Here is a 27,182-nt window from a genome sequence, read left to right as displayed (position 1 = left end):
TCCTGCAGAGGTGCCTCTGTTTCCCTGCAAATGCTTTGGGTGCTGTCAACACAGACTACTTTGCTCTGCTGCTTGCCCAGGTGTGGGTGCTCTGACCCCCAAGTGACCCCCAGCAAACTCACTGGGAAGTGCCCAGTCCAGCCAAGGGAGGATGCTGTGTCTCAGTGCCACTCACAGGCCAGGCTGGTCTGGCTATGAAAAGCTCCAGGGTGCTGCTCCTGGGGTCTTCTTCCCAGCCACACTCTGAGGAGGGGGTAAGGCAGCCCAACAGGCACCCCCCAGCACTGGAAAAACAGGCAGTGCTAGTTTACATTAATCCACAAACTAGGAAGGGCTATAAAAAAGTAAGGAAGCAAGCATGGTGCTGGAAACCAAGTTGCCTCGGCCATGTCTGCATCTCCTGCAAGGGCCAGCATCCACATGTCCACATTTCCTCCACCTCTTTCACCAGTTGGCTGCATTTTCAACATAAAAAGAAAAAAATGCCTCAACTTGGCAAAGACAGAAGTGGATTAGGGGAAAAGGTTTGCTAGAAGGCCCCGTCTTCTCCCATGGCTTCACGTACAGCGCTGATAACAGCACCAAGCCTGAGCTCAAAAGTGTTTGGACAACACTGACAGGCACAGGGTGTGACTCCTGGGGTGCCCTGCACAGGGCTAGGAGCTGGACTCGAGGATCCTGAGAAGATCCTGATGGGTCCCTTCCAACTCAGCATATGCTATGATTCTATAATTCAGCAGTGCTGCATCCTTTACACATGCCCAGTGGCTGGCTCTGCTCAAGCTGGTATTTCCCAGCACACAGAGGAGGAAATGGTTGTTTTTGAGACTGCAGCATATATTTGGAAGCTGGTGAAACTGGTCTGTGCTCACCTGGCCACACACCCTGCACAGGGAGAATGCATGAAGCAATTCCAGCCTCCAGGATCAGCCATGGCCCCAGCTCCTGGACTGCCCAGGGATGGGAGAGGGAAACCTCCCTGCCCCATGGCTCCAGAACCATGGAGCTAAGCAACCATGTGGAATTAGCAGGTGGCTACTGGGCATTCCCGTCCTGCTGCTGAGCTGTGCTGGACAAGGGCAGTACCCAGGCCTGACCTACACACAGCAAAGGATCTTCCCACCTATGGAGACCAGGAGTGTAACAGCACTGGCTGTGCTTACGGGCTCTCAAAGGGGCCCTAGGTTTTATGGGGGGCTTTTCAGACCCACCAATGAACACAGTAAAAATTAACTTTGCTTGACGGTTGTTCAGCATCATCATGAGCAAAATTAGTAATTAACATCTGACTCCCAAGACTCCAGAACCTTACCCATGTTTGAGCTGGGAAGAAGATGGGGCAATTTTCAGATCCCAGCTCAAGCCTGCAGAATTGGTAGAAAAATGTTCTACTCTGAGATGCAAATGGAGCAAAATTGCTGCTGGAGCCAATGGCTAAGCATGGAAGTTATCCTCTCAAAAGCTATTCCTACAATCAGCATGATCATAGCCACACATTAAAGCAAGTACACTGCAAAAATAGTGGAGCACTGACTGAAGATCTTGTCTCTCCCTCCTTGAGGAAATTGCAAACTTCCATTTCTTTAATCTAATCATTTGCAGGAGGAGATACTTTCTCTAGAAAAGCCAATATAAGAGGGCTGAAAGGTCGGATGGGATAATATGTAATCCAATGTGATAAGGGCTGTTTACAGAATTATTAATCAAACACAAAAGGGAACAGATAGTAACATTTTTTATTAAATATTACAGTGGATCAAAAAGTACAAAATATCTTTTGCCTGCTATGTGATTGGGAAACTATTGGCACATAATACAGTATCAAAAGCATTAATAAGTACAATTTGGAAAACATACAAAAATTGAGTGTTTATAGTTGGCTCAGCTTTATTTCTGGTAGTGTTTAAACTAATGCAAAGGTTACTCAATAACCTTTTAAATGGGAAACTATATAATATTACTGGGCCATTTTTATATATACAAATCATCACCTTACAGAGCATATAGGCTACATAACTTGAATCACAAAAAGTATACAATATTTACAACAAAAGAAAGTTAAAAAAGTATAAACAGCTAGTAGATTATGCTGCCATTATTAGAACATAATTAAACTGCGGGACTGGGGGGAGAGGGGAGGAAGAGGAAGAGAACGAGCGAAATATCAACCACATGTACAGCAAACAGCACTCATGGCAGCACTGCCAGTGCCACCCGCCTCACACCAGTGCAGGAAGTCCCACTGCTCATCAAAATCAGCACGATGGCAAAACTGGCCCAGCTGTGCCCTCACTGACCACCACAAAGGAAGCGAGCAGGCGGCGGGCGCGAGGGACCCCGTGCTGGTCTCTGGAGGTGGCAGCCCCACGTCTCCCCAAGTGGGGCAGATCTGATGGCAGAGGCAGCACAGCACTTGTGCCCTGCTTGAGCTCCAGCTGCTGCCAAGCCAGTTCCTCTGCTGCTAGGACAAGCTACTTCCCAGGCTTGAACCCACTGGGCAAGCTCTTCACACCAGGCCAGCTCACAGCCACAAAAGACCTGCCACAAACTGGTGCCCTGCTCCCACCCCACCTGGCCAGGGGCACAGTCACACTGGGAATCAGGCCCTACTTCCCATGTGCTTCACGAAGCCTGGCTCAGAGTGTGGCCAGAAGCTACACACGAGCCGTTTGCTGCCGGGCCTCTTCCTTTGGATCTCACAACCTTTAGCATCCCTAATGCATCCTGGACATAGTGCGTTTGAATTGCAACATTTCTTGGAACTGGCTCCTAGTAAATAGATTTATGACTCTATTGCCAATTAGATTCTGCAGTTTCCTTTACAAACCTACCAATAACAATGGTCTGATTGCACAAAGAAAGGCTTGTGCAATTTCATTCAATAATAAGGCCCCTTGAACTCAAACAATGCAAACAAAGCCCCATTTAAGACATTGAGGGGAAAAAAAGACTTTTCAGCCAATGAAGAATTCAATAGTCTGTTGAAAGATTTCCAAGATTTCTGTTAAAAGAGTTCTTAAACAAATAATGCACCGCTTCTGCTGGGGGTTTATGCCACCATTTCTTTCCCTTAGCCCTGACGTTTTGGCCAGTATGAGCTTCCCCAGCCAGCAGTGGCCAGTCTCCTCAAGGGACAAGCGAGGAGCCTTCCTCCCCACTCCCTGTCCCCCAGCCCTGTGCTGCCTCAGCATGGCTCCAAAAAGCCTACCAGCAAACTCCAACAGGACATGACCAAAAGGGACGTTGGACACTTCGCGTAAACAAATGCACAGCTCCAGAACACACAACTTAACCAAAACAAGGAGAAGCATTTGCTTTGCCAAACACACAACAAGCTTCTGTTCGCGTTTGCTGTAGGTTTTCATATTCTCTACCCCCTTTTCCCCTGCCCTCCTCCCCGCCATCCCCAAACCCCTGACTCTTACGTGATTCAGATCTAGTGCAACTTTACTAGAGATGTCCTCCACACTGCGACCTCTGCCTGGATGAGCCTGCGGTTCTGTTTCCTGTATGGCTTGTGGAGCAGCAGGATACCCTGCACTGGCACATCAATGTTCCAAGTTCTACTAGTCTGTTTATCAATCAATTAAATATAGTTTTACCACAGGAATATAAAGTATTTAATTGAAGAAGCTGGATTTGTAACAGTAGACGAGTATATTATTCTGGTTTCCACCTTTGGATATTAAGTATGATACATTATATATTGTATTTGGCTTCATATCACGGGAAAATTTAATGACATGCCTAGCATGCAAAGTGTTTCTTAGTAGTTTGTTTTATCTTTTCATATCAAGTACACTGTCTTTGAACAGTAACTGAGATGGTTTGAATCACAACCAATTTTCACACTGTATAAAGCCTCCAAGTGACACTTTGCTTTATCAATGTCTGTGCTCAGCTACATAGTGGTGATGTCCTGCAAAGTGAGTATACATCCACAGGGAAGGTCTTTCATCAGGAAAATCCAGCCTCTCCATGCCATGCCTGGGCTTTCCCCCTGCAAAAGGATGTGCAGGGAGAGGCTGAGATCCCCGTGGGAGCGTGGAAGGACCATCCCAACCACTGCACAGAACCCCCTTACACACTGTGAGGCACAGAAACAACCTGTAAACCTCTGATTCAGATCCACACTGGCTCCTCTCACAACTTCTGAAATTCTCAACATCCACACAAACCACAGATCTGTTTTCTGCACTCCTTTGTCATTCAGCAGCTTGAGCCAGTGAGATTCTGTTTTCTAGACCATTTCTCTGGTAGGCAGGAGGGTTTCACAGCCTAGGTAAGATTAAGTACAACGCTCAACAAATTCACAGACCACGATACAGGAAAGCAAAGCTCGGAGGGAGGGGAGAAGCAGCCTAGGAGCCATCGAAACAACAGGAGGAGGGTGAGAGGTGCTCAGCACCTCACAGGGGTGGGCCGTGGGGAAAGGAACCTTGTTCGCATCCTTGCACCATAACATCACCTACAGTATGTTTATAACCATTAAGATTAATCTGAACCAGTTGCTTCAGTTTGTAAACAGTAAACGTTACGACAAAAACGAAACAAAAACGCTGCTGCAAAGTATAAAGAAACTGGAAAAATTACAAACACGTAATAAAAAAAAAAAATTAGGACAGCCACAGCCTTTAAAAAAGTTGCAGATAAAATGATACTGTTTAATTTAAAAAAAAATAAGAACCCAAAACAGAAAAACAAACACAAAGAGCACAGAATATACTGGACAAACAAAACTATATAAATTATTGTGACCAAATGTGACACTGGTAGTTTATGAAGTGGATATGTACAGTCAAATTAAACAGTGTTTACCATTCTGTTCTAATAGTGTTAAAATGAAAAAATCTATTGCCGTTTTACTATACATTGCATTGATTGAATCTTTAAAAGTCAGGAAAAGTTACCCAAAAAAGCACATCCACTGATTGTACAGATTCTCGGCCCACTTCTCCTTTCCAGGTTCATCTGAAGTCCTTGACTCATTTGCAACAATGCACAGCCTCCGGTCCTTGGCTCAGTGAAAGGCAAACACAGCCCTCACTGGGGCTTCAGTGAGCTCAGGACTGGGCCTGCGTTTCCACGGCTCCCTTTGAACATCTGCTCTTACCATGTTCAAGTCCTTTCAGAAAACACATACGCAAAATCCAAAAAAATTTCTTTTTTTTCTGTGTTTTTGTTTCTCTCTCTTTTTTTTTAATGTGGCTTGTTTTTTTTGTTTTGTTGGCTTTTTTTTTTTTTTTTGGCTTGGTTTTCTTTTTTGCAAGGGCAGGGATAAGGGATGAGGGGCTGATGTGGGAGCCAGAATTAAAGAAGCAGTCTTGTCTCCATCCAACTCCAAGATGCTCCTCTAGGCGGGATACAACTGCATCCTGGTTGACAAAAATACAGATTGCTAAATCTGCAAGACATCGTCACAGGGGGAGGAATGTGGCTAACTGAACTTTCTCCTCAGACCTTTCTTTGTGAGCGAGGGAGGTTTACAGTTTTGTGCTGGGATGTACAGAGGATAGCTGGGAAGGTGGGAATGCAGCTTGAGGGTTTATAGCAGCTAAAGGATAAATGCTGTTATGCAAAAGGTCACCGTAGGAACTCCCTACAGGTGTTGCTGCAGCTAAGTGTCTGTACAGTTGCTGGGAGTTTGCAGGGGACGTGAGGAATTGTCTCTGCACCATGAAGGAGTGAAGAGCCAAAGGCTGCATTAGTGGGGATAGCACGGTCTGATTTTTCAAGTACTGCAGGGGATGAGAATACCCGGGTGGGAGGCGATTGTTCAGCCCCGTGCACAGGCTTCCCGGATACAAGCCTGGGAAGATGGGGGCTGACAGGGGAAATTTGTGGCTTTCCAGCATGCTGCCAGAATGGAGGCCATGCACTGACTTGCTACCTTCCCCCTCTTGGTCGGGAACCTTGTCTTTCGCCGGGGTCTCCTTTGGTAAGTGAATAGGAGAGACAGCTCGGATTTTTTTTTCAGAAATAACTTTGTCCAAATCCTCCAGGCTCCTTTTCAGAGGCCGGGCAGCCCCCACGTTTTGAGGGCTCGTTCTGCGGTTGATGATAGGATGCACCATCCCCTCCATCTTCCTCAGGTTCTCCAGCCTCTGGGCCTGCTGCTTCCCAGACCTGTGGAGCAACTCGCTGTGTTTTTTTGGGGCTGTCAATGCCATAGGGGACACACGGCAAGCTTTGGGGTTACAGTCTAGGCTCACCGCCTGGCTGCCTCCAGCCTGGAACGGGGAGATCCCTTTGCATTCTTGCTGGGCTGTGGATGAGTGAGGGAGACTGGAGCCTGGAACCTTTGCAGTCTGTTTGTGTATGCTCTTTGGAAGACTCAAATCTGTTGGCTGATCATCTGAAGAGGCCTCCACTGTTGTCTTTTTTTCTTGCTGATGCAAAGACGGCCGATAATTTAAATTTAGTTTTTCTTGGTGTTTGTGTTGAGTAAAAGTAGAAATATTTTCAGACTCTCTGAACATGTCCCGGGGGAGGTACTTTGATGTCTGTTCATTATTAAGGTGGTGTTCTGTGTGCCTATAAAGGCTGTGCAGATGAGGTGATGAATAGAAATCTGCCAAGAAAGTGGGCACATGGGAGTGCTGCAGTGCCCTTTTCTCACTCATTTTATCTTTGCAGTCCTGGATATCCAACTTCGGTAGGTATGACTCGGCAAGAGAACTGAGGTGATGTTTTGAAAAATCACAGCGCTGAGGATCCGGTTTACTTAGCATGTCATGTTTAAAAACATTATTAATTGACTTCCTTTCTTCCTTGGTTTTAAAACTCTGTACATGTTGTATGACTGAGGGCCTATTAATTGCTACAGGATCAGAATTAGGGGCATGGGGACCTTGCGATACGCCTGAGGACAGTTCATCTCTGCTGCTGAGTTTCTTTTTGCTGATCAAAGGTGGAGGAGAACCATAAGGATAGTTACACGAGAGCGTGGCCCCGCTGACCTGTGACAGCAGCTTCTTCTTTGCCAGGGGTGACATGATGCCTGGATTACCTTTAGAGTACAGCAATGGTGTGTAACTGAAAGTGGAGTCATCGTTCATGGACCCGGGCAGCTCCTTTTCCTTAAACATGTCGAAGTTCTGCACCACCAGGACTTTGGGTGTTTGCTTTAGTGCATTGTGGATATCTTCATTTCCCAGCTGGTCCACTTTCACCGTGCAGTTTGCGATGTAATCGGCCATCCCTGGCAGTTTCTCATCTTCCATGTCACTCTGAGTGGGCAGATGGACTGGGAAAGCTGTGAAGGGCATTTCTGGAGGTTCACTTTCCAGGCTGTCAGTAAAAGCTTTGTGTAGTTTTTGTTCAGGCTTTGTGTCTTCCAGAGCATCTGGTGAGGGGTGTAATCGTTTTGTGACAGTGGCATCCAGCACAGCATCTTCTTCTGCAGGCACAGAAACACTCGAGAAAGAGGACGAGTGCTGAACCTCCTCCTTGGCTTTCTCACTGTTGGTGCTGTTTTCTGTCATGTCTGTCTTCTCCAGAGGCAGTGTCCGAGCTGTCTCTGGTAAAAGAGATGGAGGGCCTTGCATAGGTTGTTTCACCTCTCCCACTGTAGGATGTTCAGGGAAATTCTTCTGGTCTGCTGATTCTTGATCCTTCTCTTGTTCTGATGAAACCTAATGAAATGATTCAACAGACAATAGTAAGAATGCAGTATGTTCTGGCAGCCTATTTGTAAGGTTATACACAGTACGCTGCTGGCTACTTTTAGAGAAGGACTTGCCAACCACCTTGCTGGCATGTGAAGGCTCTAACATCAGGTACTGGACTCTAAGAAACAGAAGTATCTCCAGGAAATATTAAAAAATACACCATCCCTGTCAGAGTTACAATAAAGCATTTCCAAACAGCAGATGGTTGTAACCTGATGAGAGGCACTGGTGGCTTGATCAGATAGCTAAATGCTGAGGTTATATACTCTTTTAAAATTAATTAGGCAAATGCAGAAGAGCAGATTTCATGACACAAACAATAAGGCTATAAAAATTTCTCCTACCAGCCAACTTCACCCAAGAAAACCACACTATTCCTACGCTTTTCCTTCCCTAAAGTCTCTCCCTCATAGCTATCTTAAAATTCAGTGATCACACAGGAGATCATTCACACCCAGTTCTGCATTAAAGTGTGAAAATGATAGAAATGGCATACTAGAAATCCCTATTGTAGGCAGCAAATCACTGCCACAGCTTAACTAGGACACACATTTTTTTATTAACGGATTAAAATGAAGTTGTCAACATTCAGTAAGTGTGTGTGTGCCTGCTATTACAAACATGGCTTTTATACGTTCTCGTCAATGGGACCGTGGCTCGTTCTGCTCCCCCATTAATACAGCGTGTGTGCACAATTCCCACTATTCATCCCATTATGTAGCCGCCTGAACTGTGACCCGCAGAGGTCACCAGAGCATCCCATCTGCGATCCAGCTGACTGACAGCCCTTTTCAAAACTGCTGTCACTCTCCTCTGACATGTCATGGTAGAAGACAGTCATAAAACAGCAGCATTGTGCGACTCCTTTATTATTATTGTTTTCTTTCTTCCTTCATTGTAAAGATAAGACGCACCGAGAGAGTTATCATCTAAATGCTGCTTTATGGTCTGTCGCAGGAGCAGGGAACTGGAGACGGTCCTAACGAATCTAACCCTCTCAGAGATTTATTTCTTCACAGCTGCTTTTAAATATTCCTGTCTGTTTGGTTGGCCTATTAGTTACAGTGTCTGTTAGTCATCCTAACTTCTTCTTTTTAAACTCAGAGCTGACTTTTGCAGCCAAATACCATCATTAGGTCCTTTACAAAGTAACATCGCTAGTCTCTTGAGCTTATAAAATTACAGGCAAATACCAGACAGATGAGCGAAGCAAGGAGGAGAAAAAAAAAAAGAGAATCATACTTAATAACTGTACATTCTGCTCTTTGTTTCTGTTAAGCAATACTTTGATTGAAGTTTCAGCTATTGTGAGGAAATGTGCAGTCTAAGGCTAATAGCATTTTGTCTGGTGTCTTGTTACACTGACAATGTCATTGTGATGGCAGGAAAACAGTGAAGAGCACAAAGGCAAATGCAATCCTAATAAATTAAAGTTATATTCTCTCCCTGCATACTTCTAATGGTGCATGAGTTGAACATGCAATTGAGACCACCACACATCTGTAACTGGATTATGCTTTTCCAGCTCACAGTTTCCAGGCCACATGCAGAAATGGCTTAAGTGGTGGCTTGGTTGGGGACGTTTATGTGGTGGCTATAGGGCTCTCCCTCAGAGCAATACCCCATCACTGCTGTGCCTGGATGAGGGCCCACGAGTGGGGCTCCACTGCCAAGGCATGGCTGCAGTGCAAGAGACAAGCAACCTTCTGCCTGGCCCCAGCACACCTGGATTTGGCTCCACCCAAAGGAGCTGAACATCTCCAGCCTGCTACCCCCGTTAAGAGCCACATCCTGGGCATGGAGCCCTCCATATGGCAAAGCACAGATGAGTTCTGGAGCCCTACACCCACCCAGGGGTGAAACATCCACCCTGCAGCCCCTTCACCGCTCGGGCTCAGTGTGATCACTGACCTGTATGGTGACTAACATGAAGGTCAAGATACTTAATAGCCTGCCTTGATCAAATAGGGGCAGGACATGTCTTCCACCCCAGTCAGGGAGGAGACATTAATTCTGCTACAAAAGATGCCATTTTACAATAGGGAACTGCCATAATTGTACATTTTTATTGTCTCGTCTAAGCTCCCTACATTTCCGATAAGCGCAGCTTAGGAACTCTTCCTGCAATCCATACAAAAATAACTTCAGTTTAAACAGCAGGAAGTTTGAGATAGGGAACAACAAAAGCAAGGAAATTCAAAGTGAAGGCTGTTGCTCTGTTGCTGACTTGTTATGCTGGGCATAGCAGCAGTGGTACTGATAGTGTGTAATGTGTCTTCCTGATCCAAGACCCTCAGTAAATAATCGGGGATGAAGGAATGACAAGGGAAGGGAGCAGAAGCTTTCACTTCACTTCTCCTTGCTTTGGGCAACTTGTCTTGCAAACTTCCAGTGACTGAAGCACACTTGTGCACACTCTTCTCTTGATGTGGTTTTTTTTTTTTTAATTTTACCCAAACAGGGCTCTCCCTACTTTAAAATTACAATGTAAGAAAAAAGAAAAAGTCTTTCTGGGGATTGCTCTTAAATTACATATTAATGGTACTGTTATTTAAAACACAAATTCTTCTTTGGATGAGAGATTAAATTGTCCTTGTAAACTTAACGAGGTAGTGGGACATGAAACCCCAAATTGTCTGTTCTCAAAACTGGGTACATGGAATCTCAGAGGCATCTGCATTTACAGGACCTGCATTGTTTTTTTAAAACAATGAAGAGGAGGATTGTTGATAGCTGACTCAATACAATTTCCAAACAAGTTTAGAACCAGGACTTCTGTACCTGCCAGACGCAGTGAAGTCAAAGGAGCAGCCATAGTCTGCCGGGCACGTCATGTGTTTCGACATTCTTTAAATACTTACTTTCACTGCAACGCCTTGAAGGCTGCTGTGATCTGGCAGACCGAGACAGGAAAAGCAACATGTTTTGCAGGGGTTGTGTGTGAGGAGCTTCACCACCTCCTTCATATGCAGTGCGAGAGGGGCACAGGAGAGAGTGGGCAGATGTGCAAAGGAAGGTGCTCAAATAACACTGGAGCAAAAACCCCATTGATTTTGCATCACTTAAACACTTGAAATTTACTCTTATTTGTAGACAAATACGAGTTCTACCATCAATCTTACCCTGTGCTGTGAACACAAACTCTCTTCTACAGGGCTGTCCTATGCCTGCAAGTAACGTGGCCGTGTGTGGAAACTGGGGCCTGCCCATGTGAAGCAGAGTGCCACCACAGGAACCTATTATGTCTGAACAGGAACCTCAGCTGAAAGCCATCTACTGCTCGGGAGAGGGAAGTCGACCTCAGGGCTTGGAAGGTGGTTCCCTCAAAATGTGACCTTTCAGTTCAAAAAGAAACTTGGTATAATATAATAAAAATCCTAGGGAGCAGTATGTTTTCTCACAGTCATGCATACATCTGTGAGCACAGAAGGGCTGATCCAGAGGTTACCATTATAAAAATCAGCTGTGTCCAACAGTTACCACAGTATTATCAACAATATTAGAGGTTCCCGCACCCTATACTTAGATTAGGAAATAACTGTGGTAGTTGTGTGGTTTCCCTTTGGCAGCTGCTGATCTGTTAATGGTGACCACTGTATAATACAATGAGCAGAACTGGTACTAGTCAGATCCAGAGCTTGGTCCTGTGCCATCCCCACTGTGCAATATGGAGCAAATTGGCTGCCATTCGCAGCCCAGCAAAATCCCAGCACAGATAGTATCACAACAGCTGAATTTCCATTGCTGAGCAAACTAAAAGGCCAACTGGTTGGAATTCTCCTGTTTAAATTATATATTTTATCACTGGATTTCATGTGATTAAAGCTGTGCATTTTTAATTGAAAAACTGAAAAGCAGGGAAGCAACAGACCTCAGATGCATCTTGGGGTTTCTGTGAATTATCTTTTTCCTTCTTGTTCTTTTGGTTTTCATTTTTGATGCGTTTTGTTGCAGACACTTTTGTTTTTGCTTCACTCTCCTGGGAACTGTTATCCTGTTTTCGAGGTTTCACTGGAGGCAGTGGCTTATCTTCCTCTCCTTTAATAAATCTTTCATATGGCAGGATTAATCTAGGGGATTAAGGAACAAATAATTGATCAGGTTTTGCTGTTCTAGCAAAGAAAAAATGTATCTACTGTGAGCAGTTTACTTAATAAATCCATTTTCTTCCGTGCCATGAAAGCAACAGTTTAAACTCTACATCTATAAATCCAAGTATAAGAAATCAATTTATTTGGCAAGATTATAACGTGGAATAAATTCAGTGGAGTTAAAGAGTTGGTGTGGATTAGTTGTCAGCAACTTCACAGTGGTTTGCGTGGCTACACCAATTTGTACCAGATGAGAATATCAGCCATTATGTTTTAGACTGATTAAAAAAAAAAAAATTCCACCATTTATTTTTATTTTCCCTCCCCGACTTTAACAGCATGCAGCAAGCCCTAGGAAAACACCTACAAAGCCATAGCCAACTGGGTAACAGCTACACAATTTCCAGGCTGCTGGTTCCCCTGACTGCAAGGGCGAGTGCCAGGAACGTGGCAGGGGCCAGGAGAGCTGGGCACAGCACCCACCCAGCCTCGTCCATGCAAGGCACCCATGCAGTGACAGTCACCAGAGCCCTTCTTTAGGAAGAAGGGGAGAAGAGAAGAGTTAAATATGAAGGAATTTTACACTGTGGAGCTGTCTGCCACAAAGTGCACGAAATTGCTTTAAAAACACAAGGAAGAAACACAAACAAAAAATATCCTCCCCTGAAAGCATCAAACACACTGAGTTTTAATCTCTCTGTTTTCCCTTTGCAATTCTTGATCTGAAAGGAAAAATAACTGATATAATTAAAAGGGATGGATTGCATTACAATCTCAGTTTCAACTTCAGTGATTAAAGTTTTTATAATGCATTTTAGTATGATTAATGACTCACTGTGGGATTAATATAAGACTCAGACTTTAAAAATATGAACATTAATACAGCAAACATAATCTGTTAGAAAAAAAAGACAAGTTGACTCTGTGAAGAAAATGTATTTTGCTTATAAACAACATAGATCTACTCAAATACCAGGAATCCTTAATTATCTTTAATCTAAGACTCCAAGGCAGAAACCTCTTTGGTTCAGATATTCGTTTGTTATCCTAGAATCAGTTTCTAAGCATGCAATTTTGATTTACATACTTAGATGTTCAAACACAGTTTGGGCTTAAGAGAGCAGAATTAGATTGCTCGTGATCATAATATTTTACATTTTAATAAAATACAACATAAATTATGTTAAAATATAAACCTAATTTATGCTATATTAGAAACAAAATTCATTAACTGAGCATGCTCTGACATGGTATGTGCAAAGAGGCGTGAATAATACTTTCTAGCCCTGAATTTGGCAGGGCTCCAGTAATGAAGCTAAGCAGAGCCCACAGGGAATATTCATCTTCAGATCCCATTACAAACTGAGTTTAAACATGTTACAGCTGCTAAAACTGGAAACTGCTCCCTCTATGCAAACTTAGCAAAATAATACGTAGTTGCCAAATACCTGCTTCCCACTGTAATATTACAGGTAATGTTTATATAAAAAAAAGCATAACTAAGCAGCAGAAGAAAAAAATAATCCCGTTCATACTTGAGGCTGCTACATTTCATTTGCAAAGCACAAATATTGGTGAAAACACCGAATTCCTCCCCATGCTGCACAAAGCACTTTGGACTTCACTTACAGGCAAGGTTGGGTTTCACACAGGGCAGTGCTGAGGCTGCTCTGCCATGTGTTAAGTATTTAAAATCGCTTTTAATAAAAACACATTTTATTACAGTAATTGTTAGCACTGCGAGGGGAGTGTTTGACTTTGTTTTGTTTCCATGGGAACGCATCGCCCATTAAAAATCTACATATTCCGTCCATAAAGGTTTCAGCCGCTGTCCGGTGCCTCATGGGGGACAGAGATGCTCCCAGCCTCAGGAATGAGCCTTTCCCTGGAAGATGCTGAGGGATTAACCCAGTGGCTATGGCCGGGCCAGGAGCAAGGCCCGGGCCAACATGATTAATCACTGCTCGCGTGCTCTCCGCTGAGCCTTGTAGGGTAACGCGGGACCCAAACTCCTCCTCCTGCTCCTGCCTCTGCACCTCACCAGAACTCATTAGCTTGGGTGCTAATTAGTAACCGTGGCTTAAATTTCCTTTTCTGATCTTAAGGGTTCATGTGGGAGTACAAGGTTTTCATTTTAGTTATTTTTCACTGAGCTCAGCAGTTGGCAGGCCGACAGCAGTAAAAATACATTTCACATAGCCGGTCAGTGGCCTGGAGCCAGTGGCAGGAAATCTGGAATTAAATGTTTCGTGTATCGGGGAGGCGGCATGACTAAGGTAAAACTGAGTCAAAACACAAGGATGGCTTGTTCTAGGATTTTCCCCTCCTCGTTTCAAAGGAGTGCCGGCCGAGGTGGCTCTGGGGGGCGGCTGGCGAGGAGCCGGGCAGGAACGCGGGCTGCGAGACCCCAGGGAGCAGCACCGAGCCCAGCAACAGCAGCAATTGCCTCTTCACGTAGAGATTTCCGTCGGTTGCAATTTTCACTGAATGTTTTTTCAGTTATCCTGTCATGGTACAACACAATTACCCACAGGATATGATCTTATCATTTGATTATTAGAAGTTTTTATAGCACAGGAGTAATAAAGCTAATACAGCTCTCTCAACATGTAAGCAGCCGGCTCACATGCCATGAAAGCAGCCGGCTTAGCCAATTTAAGGTCAATATTGCCCAACACCGGAAGAATGCGATCTGCTGTTAGCCAAATAGTTTAGCAGAATGTGACATGTCTGAAACCAGCACAAGATATTTTTTTTCTTGGTCAAATATTTGCAGTGCAGGTAAGATTTAATCAATCTTTGCGCAAGGAGAGGTAAAGACAACGTCCAAAAAACTGGATCCAGATACCTCAAATGTATCGCGTGTTGGAAACAACAATTATGTTTTCAGTCGCTTTGAACTGTGGCTGTACTTCCCGACAGGGGGGGAAGTATAAAAGTATTCATAAAAAAGGAAAAGAGGGGGAATATTTTGTGGTCTAAAGAATATTTACTTGTAAAGCCTGAGAGAAGACCAAATAAAAGGGTCTTTATCATGATCAAGATTCCAATATTAACATTAATAAAATGTATTATTTATAAGTCAATTAACATAAATAGAATATGTAAGCACTAGTGTATTAAAAAAATCTTTCCACAGGCAGCAGATTTTTAGCAGCATGAGGTTTTTTTTTTTTCCTGGAATAATACAAGAATAACATTTTCCAGCCAAGAGCAGAAACAGTAGGGGAGTCTTTGCTATCACAGGGCTTCTTATTAAATTCAGTCACTGTGAAAAGCCAGTCTTTTTCCTTTTTTTTCTTTTTATTTTTTTTTTAAATAAAAGCAACTTAAAATCAATACAAGTTAGATTAACAAATCAGTACTATACTAATCCTGATTTATTACAATCGGCAATATTAAGTTTAATCACGTATAAACTGCTATTAAAAAAAGATTTTCCTTTAGTAAGTCCTGAATTAAATAATGGTGCAGTGTACCGAGTTTTTAGATCTGCATCATCTGATATTATGAAAAATTCAATGTACTTCTCTGCAGCAGATGTCAGAGGTCAGCAAATCTATTACAGTAATGTAAGTAAGCTGGCTTTCTGCCAACCTTTTTTTAAAAAACACTGAAGCAGATAATTTTATATTTACAAATTCTAAAATCCTCCAGGGACTAAATCTCTTTCCCAACAAAAAGCAGAAACTTCACATTAGAGAAATGTATTTCACAGTATATCAAACATGTCTTCATCATTAGCATTTCATAAAAAGGAAAAAAAAAAAGCCCTTAATCTTTATTAGTCAACATTTTTTTCCCAGCTACAGAACTAACAGTACAAGTTCTCATCTGAGCCAGTAACCACTACATGTATTGATTATGCAGAATGAATGACTTTTTTGGCCTGACTCTGCTTCACAGGACACATGAGAGCACATCTATTTATAGGCATGATAAAAAAAATAGTTACAATAATGCAAAGGATCTGACCAGCCCAGAAAGAGGAAGGAAATTAAACGTTAAGGCTGCCAGTTTCCTCTTTAATTCTCCCTACTGTGTATGGATATGACAGGGCTCTGGGCTGGGGAGGAACCATATGCCCAGGACACACAGGGTGATAGAGGGAAGGAGGCAACTCAGCACAACCCCTACAAAATTTTTTTTTGTATCGCTGTTTCAGTGTTTATTTTTGTTTTCTTTCTGGCAGAATAAAATATTTCAGCATGTCTCCCATTGAGATCATTGTACTTTCTCCAGGGATCCAAGCCCAACACAAAATAGGATGCACTGGAGCCTCTCAGCCACAAGAATAATTTTGGAAGGCCTTAAATACCAAAGTCCACTCCTTGGGAGATGTTGCCCCATTCGCATCCTTGGCCAGGTTAAGGAGGCTAATTGCAACAGAAATGAAAAATGATTTAAATTTGCTCCACCAAATGAATACAGCAACCAGTTAACCCGTGGAACTCACTGCCAATGGATATCTTGGGGCCAAGGGATTAGTGAGATTATGCAAGGATTAGATGCTAATGTAAATCATGAGAACATTAAGCTGTTAGAGCTTCAAAAATGCTGAAAAGGGACAGGCAATAGGTCTCTTTAGTGGTAGGAATTTGGATAACTCTTTTCTCCTGAGCACATAAGGCTATGGCGGCTCCAACTCCTTCCTCTGCAGGCACTACCAGAGCTGGGGGGCAAGACAACCAGTTTGTTCAGTCCAAGAGGGCACCCATCTGCTCCAGGATGTCCTCACAGCAGCTGGGCAGAGCTGCCCACAGCCCCTGCAGCCACAGGGTCTGAGTGCAGGGCTGGGACAGCCCCTGTGGTGAAAATGGGCCCCTATCAGTAACCTCAGTGAGAGAAACCTGATTCTTTTCCCCTAGAAAGTCAGTGGCAAAACATTCAGCAATTTTAAGGGACCAGCAGGAATGTCTGAGCTCTGATCCCAAGAGAAGTCTTGTCTTTTTTACGCTGTTGCTTTTCAAAAGAATAAATCTTCGAGCACTGGTCCAGTGCAGGCAAGGGAAACAACGTTGAAGGGAAACCTTCAGTGACAATCAGTTGGTGGGGATAACCAGGAGCAGGAGGCAGCTCTCCTGGGCACCAATGACACATTCCCAGCAAAGAGGGGAGAGGAATAACCCAAACTTTAAGGTCTCAGCTTGTTTTCCAAAATGGGAATATAAAATACATTCAGGAAATGAAGCAGTGTGTTCCTGAAGTCTGCTTTCCCTGGACTGCATTGTACAATGCAGGGGTTATGAAAGCAAGCCTCACGTGCTTTTGTGCAGAACACAATAGCAATGGCTTTATTTGCATTTGTCTGAAGTACAAAAAATACTTTGCTGTATTATATCAGCAAAGACAAAATATGCTGGAGTTCAATTTTCTTTCCAAAGAACTTTCCTTCCTTAAAGAAATGGCTCTTTCATCCTTTCAACAACAACTTTCCTCACAGCCCACTGGGAGTGCTGGTGGGTAATGAGAATGGCTTACTGCTGAAAGGTGGGAACAGCGCTGCTCTAAGAGAATTCAAAGACACTTCGTTTTAAGTAAACTGGAAATTAGTGACATTACAAACACAGCTGTTGATTTAACTGCACAGCCCAGCGAGGCAAGCTCAGGCACTCCTGATCCTAGGGCTCAGCAGGGGAAGATGAACAACTCCGGTCTTCTGCCTTTGGCACAGATTTACAACATGGAAAAGAGTCAAAGGAAGGGTGGTGGACACAGAGCAGCTTTCCAAGATCACTGTACCAAAACCACTACAAGACTCTGTTTTGGCCATAGTCACCATTTCTGCATCTAAAGGCAGACATGCATTTTGTTTGGTAGGTCCATGGAGTCCCTGCAATGCTTGGTCCCTAGGCTCAGAACAAGCTTACAGATGCCATTTTGCATTGTCTGTGGGGTTCAGGTCTCCTGGCAGGACTCCAAAATCCTGCTGACCCTCCCTGGGAGCTCTGAATTACATCTATATTGCAGAAAGCTGAACAAACCATGGGCATTCTCTTTCATGTTAACAGAATCCTAAAGTACAAGGTGGAGATTCCCAGCACTGCTGGGCAGTCTGAGGGACAAGATCCTGGTGCTTACTCACCAGTGCTGCTCCTGCAAAAGAGAATGGCACACACCTCTCACTGTGCAGCACTCACCTGGGGCTACTCAGCTCCCAGCAGGGAAAAGAGGCTTGTCAAGGAATGAGATTGCCATGGGTGACACTGACTCCAAGCTGGACTGCTGGCACCCCCAGGCTCTGGGCACCCAGTCAGTGCCAAGGCACATGGCGGGCACGCCTGGCAAGGGCCTCTCTGCTTGGGTGACAATACCCCAGCAGCACTGGGCAGCACTCAGCATACCCCAGTTCTGCTGGGACAAACTCCTGGGTGAAAGGAAGGATGTAGGTGGGAAAACAATTCCCCACCAGGAGAGAGATCATCTGCTTGCAGGCACTTAAAGGCACTGCCCGACTGTCCAGCACTCTGCACTCAAGGACTCCTGCTGACTCTAGCAATGGCCACTAAAAGTTGCTGAGGCTGAAACCCCAGAAATTTTGAAAAAAAGTGCATGTTCTCAGATGTTTTAAAAGGACAGCTAGGGATCTGTTTTAATGGTAAACAATTACATTCCTCTGTCATCTGATACTTTTTAAATTTTGGGGAGGGGGGAAGCTTTCTGAATTTTCAATAGTTCCTTTGTTAAAGCATCTGTTACTCACATAATTGAAAAGATGTTTGTTCAGTGGTATGCTTGAGAGTACAGTTATTTAATCTTAATGATAAAGCCCTGAGGGCAGAAAATCATAAGTAGAAACCTCTTGTTATTTATCAAAAAGAAAAAAAAACCCCAAACCAAAAACCTAGGAAAATAAAGAGAGAACTGAGACACCTCATCTATCTTCAGGCTTAAATTTGTGCTTGATGGAAAACTATGGAGACAATTTGCAACTTGTGAAGTTTTCTGGGAGTCTGGGACCAGCTGAAGTGTGAGGGGGGCAGGGAAGTGGGGTGAAGACAAAAATAAAACAAGGAGAGAAAACTGTTGCTTGGCAAGTTTTTTTTGAGTCAAACAAAGAGCTAGTTGTAGTTTACAGCATGACATAACATTTGATTAATTTTTGCCTGGGGATGTTTTCACACTTAACAGTGTAAATCAAAACCTTCTATTAATTACAATGTGTATAAAAAGATAACCATAAGCAATTTCATGCAGATGCTACACTAGCCCCCTACTTTTTGTTCCCTCTAACGACTGGCTGTTATTTCCTGCAAAATTCCACTGAAATGCTTACACGTTATGAAAGTTATCCAAACCCTTTAGAAAACCAAACAGCATTTGCATGGAACACAGGGCTCTCCTGCATATTGAATTACTGCACAATATCCTCCGGGTAGACAGACTTTATGGCTGTTAAAGGGAAACTGTGTAAGGGACCTATTTTGACCTGCCTTGTGTTTGTGATCATATATAATTTTTATGTGATAGATTTAGAAAGAAAAATGGCAGAATAGGCTCTGAACTGTACAAGACACTGTATCTCCTGAAGTTAGCCCCCTGGCAGATGTGCAAGTACCCAGGGGCCACACTCATAGTCAGAATAAAACCCTCTGCAGGTCATTGTCCAAAGTGTGGGCACAGCTACCTGCCACCCCATTGTGAAGAAACACAACCCATCTCACCTGTCTCCTCCTCAAGTTCCAGGTGGCTGTATCTCTGCAGAATACTTTCCCACTCAGCTGCCTTAATTTAGTAAGAGCACAAGGTCTAACAAATCCCTCTCCAGCTGTGTCTGCCCAGGACAGACTGGTTTTTGAAATGCTAGTAACTTGTGAGGGCCAGCACAGGAGACATGCTGCTGAAGAGCAGGACTTGGGCCATGGGGCTCTCTAGGTCCATCTTTGCTGGAGATCCCAAGGGAGCCCAGCCTCCTGCAGCACCCAAAGAGGCCAGGAAGCCACAGGTCTGTGGTACCCTGCAGCTGCCTGCCATGATGCTTCCCAACACGTCTGTCCACCAGAGAAGCCAAGGAGAGCTACTGCATACCCTGCACAGCACAAACCCCTCATGTGTGTTTGTGCACAGCCTGTGCATGGGACTTGCTCTGGAGGAAACCAAGATGAATCACAGCCAGACTTGGAGACAGAAAAAGGCCCCAACAGGTAATTACAAATATTTCTGTTTTGTTCAATGTATTTTATTGGGAACTTTTTATACCTTGCCAACAAGCAGGCTGGGGTTTTTGGTTTGGTTCTTTTTTGGGGGGGAAGGGGGGAGCAGTGGTGTAGTGTTTACAAAAAATCCCCGACAACAACGTCATCAGCACTGCAGAAAACAGCCTACTGCTCACACCAGAAAGTCAAAGCTGCCGATCATGTGTTTTGTGTAAAAGCGAAAAGAAACCTCAAACCCTGCATGTGAAAACCACATCTGCATTATTAGGGGAAGACAGCATGGGGCAGAGTGCTTCGCAGAAAAGGAGCCGTTTCTGAGGGTTTCTCGATAAGCGAGACAGAGATGCAGGGTACTGACAAGGGCTCTGAGAGGTTCAAGGGAACGCTGCAGGCTGAATCAGCTACACCAACCACACACCTCTGCCTCTCTGTGATCGTGAAAGATCATTAGAGGAACATTAATGAAGACAGTAACGACCAAAACAACAACACCTTATAAGCTCTGTACGGTCCAAGTCGTGCACAGAGCAACAGTCCCATGATGGGAAAACATTAATGCTTTTTATATTGGTAATCATCTGTAACATGAGCAATTAAGTACAGTACTAATGGACTATAGCCAAGAGCCTGGTACTAATATTAAAAACTGACAGAGATGAATAGGTTTGGAAGGAAAACTAGGCTGACAAAGACATTTTTATGAAGTGCTTGGGCCTATTTGGAATAACCCAATCAGAGGCAGGTCTAGACCAGCCATGCCTACAGTGACAATAACGTATTCATTGGCATTATATGATGCCTGCTATGCTTTAAATAAAAACACTCATTGCTTCTACTCAGAAACCTGCACTTTCATTATTATAACCATTAATAAAACAGAAGTTGTCTAACGAATATATAATATAACACTTACTGAAACACTGGCAGCCTTGCCTTATTTTAAAATGAAAACAGTTACTGGAAACAGGAACTGTATTAATGATAAATGAATCAGCTGAAAATGCACACACAACCTTTCTTTCCCTTTTACCAGGGAAACAAAGAAAACACCGCCCCAACTAAAGCACTCTACCTCCCTATAGCACACCAGCAGCTACCACCACAAACCCTGCTCCAAACAGCAGGGTGCAGAGCAACACATTGCCCAAAATCTTAAAATCTGGCTTTGTTCCAGCTTTTGCCATCCATTGTACCATGAATCTGCAGCCACATGGTAGCTTTGCAGAGGTTATAAACACCTTTACAGAAAGCAGTATTTCTTCATTGGATCTGGTAGACAGAGAGACAATTTTGCCCTCTCCAGTATTCGTATTTTGTGTTTGGGTTTTGTTGGTTGGTTGGTTGTTGTTAATGGGTTTTTTTTCCCCTCTCCCTCTTTTCAGCCTTTGAAATTGTGTGTGAAACTCCACCTTGCAAAGGAGAACAGGAGAGGGCAGGAAGAAGGGATGGCAATGCCTGAATTGGGACATATGTACCATGGCACTCCTCAGCATCCCAAGGATGTCACTGAAAGGTGGCTGCCACCTGAACAGTCTTGATATGCTAAAGCTGATACACACAGCCAGTAACTCCTCCTGGGAGAGAGCTGGTTAACACAACATGGATGCCCTTGAGATCCAGTTGTAGAGATGAATGGCAAGGTTAAGTCAAACAGCAGCAGGGCCAGTGAAGTCTGGGAACTGCCTGTTCTGCCTCCAGTAAGCAAGGAAGGGCCAATGGGATTCAGAAAGGAAAAATCAGGAGATTTACTCAGCATTTGCTTTCCAGATAATTCAATTTCCAGTTTAGCTGTACAGTTTCAAGTTTGAAAATGTATGTGTGTCCTGAATCATGAGCGTGTGTATTCCTGCACTACAGTTCTAGTTTTGGAGTAAATGTCATCTGAGCACTTTGCCTATAAATGAGCATTACATTTACAGGTGCTGTAGTTAGAATTACCAGCTGAAACAAACCATGACAATTTCATTTACTTTTTTTCAAGTCTGAGGCTTCATACAGCTTTCCTGTAGTGAAAGGAAAAAGAGCATCTAACACTAGAAAAGTAGAGACTGGATGAGTTACTGAGGTTTTTTGTATACGTGTTTTGGTTTTTCAGAAGGGATTTAGTGAAGAACATTTTAGGTAAGCTCAGGGCTAACCTGAAAGTCCTGAAAGATTTTTTGCTCCAAATGCCATCTTTTGATAGCCTGCCAGGGATGTGGAAAATTAGGTGCTGCCTCATATCAGACTTTATACAGAACTACATGATAGACTGGCATCCATGAACTCAGATTTGAGTTCTTCAGTGTATTAAGACCAATCTAACCATAAACTAGAAGACACTTTCCTCAGACCAGATCAAGTCAAGCAGAACTGCTTTTGGGTAGCCTGGAAAGGCTTTTCAATTTGGAAGGCATCAGGACTGTTCAGGTTTTCCAGACAGCACAATGGTTTTGTGGCACTTCAGAACATACCCAAGTAACTGCTGAGTCAGTCACACACAAATCTCTGTGCATGGGAGTGCAATGCAAAGCTTTTACACATAAAAAACACCCAGACCACTAGCAATGAACATAGTCAGGAAAGCAGAAGAGAGAGAAAGGGGTTCATGGAGTATTTGTGAATGGCTCATTTAGTTTTCCCCAACTACAAGAGATGTGCTCTCTCAGTGACTCCAGGGCTTCAGCAAGGCTCCCTCTGCAACCCAAACCCACAGAGACCTAATGCTCATGTGTGCCTGGGTCTCCTCTGTCAAATAACATCCCCCACAGAACATCTGGCAAGGGAAAAGCCACACTGCCAGTTGGAAACCCATCAGCTGGCTTGGGTGCAAGAGGAAGCTGAGACTCTCAAGACTATAATGATGGGGGTGGAAGAGCTGAATATCCACAATCTGATGAGTCAATAAAACAATCTATAACATTTGTCTGCAACATGAAGGCAGGGAAAAACCCCATCTGACGTGCACAGCAACTCACTCACTTCACTCTGCTGCTTGGCTCAAACTCCAGAAAGCTTCTAACATTTTATAATGGCAATCATTACATGCAACTCCTCTGTGCACCCAAGGCCTTCTGCTGGAGATGTCCCCTATAAATGAGCATATTCAAATGCCCCACCCTCCATGAGGATGGCAGTGTGTCTCTTTGAGAGGCTGACACATCTGGCACTAAGATAAGGAGAGAAAGTGTCAACTGAACACAGCTCTGCTGTGCCACCTTCTGCACGGGCAAGTACAATCTCTTCCTGAGTCCAGCAAATGACTTGTTTATGCCCAGGAACAAGAGACTGAATTTTACTTATCTGAGCCGAAAATTGCTGAGTTTTATTCACATTTGCTTGGCTAAGAGAAAAAAAAAAAAAAAACCCAACAAGAAAAAAAGAAGAAAAAAAAAAGATAAAAGAAAATAAAAAGCCCCAACAGTTGTTTCTAAAAACCAAATCAAAACAACATTCCAGCTCCAGTATTTTATTCAATGTGTTCTGGCTTCACAAGCCCTGGAAGTTATTATCTACATGGGAAGAATAAGAATTCAACAGTTCTGACCAGCAACAATGGCTGCAGAGAAAGAGTGCTTGGCAGCAGCTCGCAGGCAGGGAGGAGGGAAGGAATGCCATGAAGAAGAGGAATGCAACGCTCGGCATGACCTACAACAGCACCCTGCACTATGGGCCACCCCATTATTTTGATCAAAACCACAATCTGCTTAATTGTTATCCCTAAAAAATGATAGAAGACAAGTGTTTTCATCAATTAGCTGCTGTTTCTTATTTTTCCTCGAGTATGTTTTTCTCAATTTTTCAGCTTCTTTAACTGAAAAGCTGTTGCAAAAATTAAGATCTATACCAAAGAAAAATCAGATGCTTTTTTTATTTACTTAGTCACTGGAGACAGACACTCTGGTTTAAATCACAATGGATTATCTGACTAAACTGTTGGGGAGCTATTTACTAAATCTTAAGACGACTCTCTCTCCTTTTCTCTAATTCCTTATAAAATGCTTTGAAGGCTTTCCAAATCAATTTTTTCATTATTAAACAAGCATTTCAGATTTGTTATCTTACCTTTCATAATGTCTGCGAGTACATGTAGCAGCACTTGTGCTTCCAGGGTTACCACCTAATTCATCATAAATATGTTTCCATTGTCGACGGGCTGTTATCTGTAAAAATGGCAATGGAAAATTTAATCTTGCATCTTTACAGATTCTACAGCATTTGACTTCACAACAACAAATGCACATATGACACTTTCAGAACAGCATGTACTACGAGCACTATAAAAGCCCCTACAGAATATATAGAGTACACAGAGCTTTGGGTGTATTTTTTTGTTTTTGTAAGTTAACACTATGTCTATTTTCTTTCTCTCTAAAATGGAGTGATCTAACTGATTCATTATCAAGTCACAAGCAATATAGACTCACAAAAGAATCTCAATCAATACAGGGTCATTAACTATCAGAAGTTATGCAGACAAATCCCACAGTGAATTATGAAAATGAAGCTCAAACCATATTCAGCACAAATAATGATTACATAGTTATTTTAACTGAATTAGAGAAAATAAATCTGCTGCAAAACCCAAATCCACCACAGAATTCTGTAAATCCACAAAAGCATAGTCCGTAACTATATATGTTACAGGCTGTTTATTTTTATCCATTTATATCTGTAAAATATACAGATCAAATAGTACTGAAATCTTAACGTACTCCAATGTTAATATTTGAGCTGTGTACTTTATTGGACCGTGCTGATGAAAATAAACATCTTGTAACATATTGAATTGCATACCATGGTTCTGGGTTTTTTTTCGTACAGAAATTAGGATTACACAGAATAACAGATGGAAGACCTGGCAAAAGGATTGTTTCTGAATACCACTTCATTATTTTATATATTCTGCTATATTTAAAACAGGAAGAGAAACAGGAATAGGACAAGCAGAACAGATCACCCTTGTTTGCCTGCAGCTCATAAAGAAAGCCAGTAGAAAACTGGTGGGGGCAATTTGGGGAGAATTTTGTCATTTGCTGTGGAATGCCATGGATTTTAATATATTCAGCCCTGGAGGCTTCTTTGGAGTTACCCACAGAGCAGTCAATGGCATTTACTGAGGAGCTAAAAGCAGCAATCAGAAGAGAACAAATATTACAACTTGCAATCTGAGGCCTGTAATTTTAATCTAAACAAGAAGAGATAGCTACCATCATTAAATATTACAGGGTAAGAGATATTTCTGTTTCGCTCAATAGAAAGGGAAAATCCTTCCTTTGCAGAAATTATTCACTAAAGCCAGAAGCATGGTTGGAGTCTTATCACTTGATAACGTTACAATTTCTTCAAATTTAATGTTTGCAGAGTTCTCCAAAAAACAGCAGTAGCTTTAATTCACTATTAGCACTTAAGCACAGTTTACACCTATAGATACTTTGGGGGAAAAAAAAAAAAAAAAAGTGTTTCATCTTGAACCTTACATAAAGCTAAATGAACTGACTTCATTCACTAATTTTATTTCCTGTCTTTCATAATAAACCCAAAGACTACCAGCACAAGGATTCAAGCAATTCAAGGATAAATTCCACACAAGTAAGTTGTTTCAATACAAATCAAACACTTATCTGATGATAAGGTTCATACTAAGTCTGTTTTGTTTCAGTTCTTATGCTGTCCCTTCCCCAGGCTACCCACCCTTATTATTATTACTACTAAAGTGCTTGAAAAACCAGAGTCCTACTGAGCCATAAAGAACATCACATCCTGAGAATATGAATGGATGCTCCTTATGCCACCCAAAAAGTCAAATGAGAGTTGGACCAGGTATCCTGCTGTGGAGGAATGCCTGGATGGGAAGCTACCTCTGGTCCTGCCTCTCACACTCCACCATTCCTCAGGACAGACAGGAGAGAGGTGTGGCCAGCCAGCCCTTGCCTTCTTGGAGCTACCAAAAATTCACAGATCCCTTGAGGACTCCTGCAAGCAAACGTCTGACAGGATCACAGATGGGGGAAGGAAGGTGCACAAAGCTGCTCTGGGGTCTGTGCTCTGGCCCTCTGACAAGCACAAACTCACTGGGCTTGCAAGGCTGTCCAGGACCTGAAACTTTGGCTAAAAACAGTGATGCTGAGCAGAAACTTAAAATGAAACCAAGGATTAGTTGGCAGGAGTACTACTGTAAGTCCCCCTTATAATCATCTTGATGTGACTGAGAAGCACAGTTTCCATTTTCAAAAGGAGAGCTTCAGAGCCTTAGTCTCATTTATCATGAGCTGACTCAAGAGCTGATACTCAAGCTGGAACACTAGTAAACATAACTAAGGGGAAAAGTGAATCCCTTTGAAGTCCATGGATCATTTTTTGTGTCTCTTTCTTCTAAGCTACTTAGAATAATAGTATTTTCACAAACATTTGCCCAGTTCTATCCAATTCTACATCTGCAATGGACCAGAGCTCCTTGGCAATTAACTGAGTTGTGCCCTCCCACAGAGGGAGTTTAAATTTGACATTCCCTGAAACAATTGTTATTCTAACAAAGCCTGGGGTTGAGTTTTGCCCTGCTCTGGAAAGTTTATTTTTTATGCTTAATAAACTTCAAAGGACTAAAGGAACTGATTAATTACATCCTTAAACAATCTGAACAAAATGCTTCACTGAGGAAAGTGAACTCTTGTCATGCAGGACTGCTCAAGCTGGATGTTCCTACTGACCATGTGCAAACTGAGGGCCTTTCTCATACAAGTTCTTGCCAGCACCTTTGAAAACCTCTGTGAAATCTTCTCCAACCAAGAGAAATCCGAGTTAAGCAAAGAGACTGGCCCGTCTAGGGATGTAAGAGCAGATCTGATCTGGTTCCTTATAAGTACAGTATTATGCAGTGAGTGGTAGTAAAAAAAAAACCCCAAAACAACCACATATAAAGGCAATGATCTTATCTATTAAAGCAAAAGGCTGTTTACAAACATGCTTTTAATGGTGTCTTCTGCTTTGAGAAATCTTAAGGTCTTCTGCACCGCAATCCTACCTCCCAGCTCCCTTCCTTGTGAAAGGCTTCTTGCTTATTTCCTGCTGCAAACATAACGGGGGATTTTCTGGTCATGGTACATGATGTTCACAGCTCTCTTCAGAGCTCTGGGAATTAGTTCTGTATGAAACAAACCCAGTTAGCTTTGCATTCCACTGATACACCAGTTTCATCGGGCCTGCCCAGACACAGGACTGATGTATGCGTCAATCACTAATTTTTAAAAATTAAAGCACTTCATTGTTGCTTCCAGGAGGCAGCA

The 27,182-nt window shown here is 43.0% G+C and overlaps 1 protein-coding gene across 4 annotated transcripts in view; it reads right to left on the bottom strand.

Annotated features, from left to right (window-relative positions):
- Positions 1-1,719: 1,719 nt before the first annotated feature.
- The window catches only part of ARID5B (AT-rich interaction domain 5B), a 116,015-nt gene continuing 90,552 nt past the window's right edge, over positions 1,720-27,182 (bottom strand). For all 4 annotated transcript variants that reach the window (XM_063164040.1, XM_063164039.1, XM_063164038.1 and 1 more), the window contains 3 exons: positions 23,962-24,059; positions 11,542-11,740; positions 1,720-7,634 (listed from right to left, as the gene is read on the bottom strand). In XM_063164040.1, coding sequence (XP_063020110.1) covers positions 5,484-7,634; positions 11,542-11,740; positions 23,962-24,059 — 2,448 coding nt within the window. In that variant the 3' untranslated portion in view covers positions 1,720-5,483. The remainder of the gene's footprint in view (positions 7,635-11,541; positions 11,741-23,961; positions 24,060-27,182) is intronic.

Source organism: Melospiza melodia, chromosome 9 (genome assembly GCF_035770615.1).
Source record: "Melospiza melodia melodia isolate bMelMel2 chromosome 9, bMelMel2.pri, whole genome shotgun sequence".
In the NCBI taxonomy this organism is placed as follows: domain Eukaryota; kingdom Metazoa; phylum Chordata; class Aves; order Passeriformes; family Passerellidae; genus Melospiza; species Melospiza melodia.
This window is presented reverse-complemented; position numbering and strand designations above follow the sequence as displayed.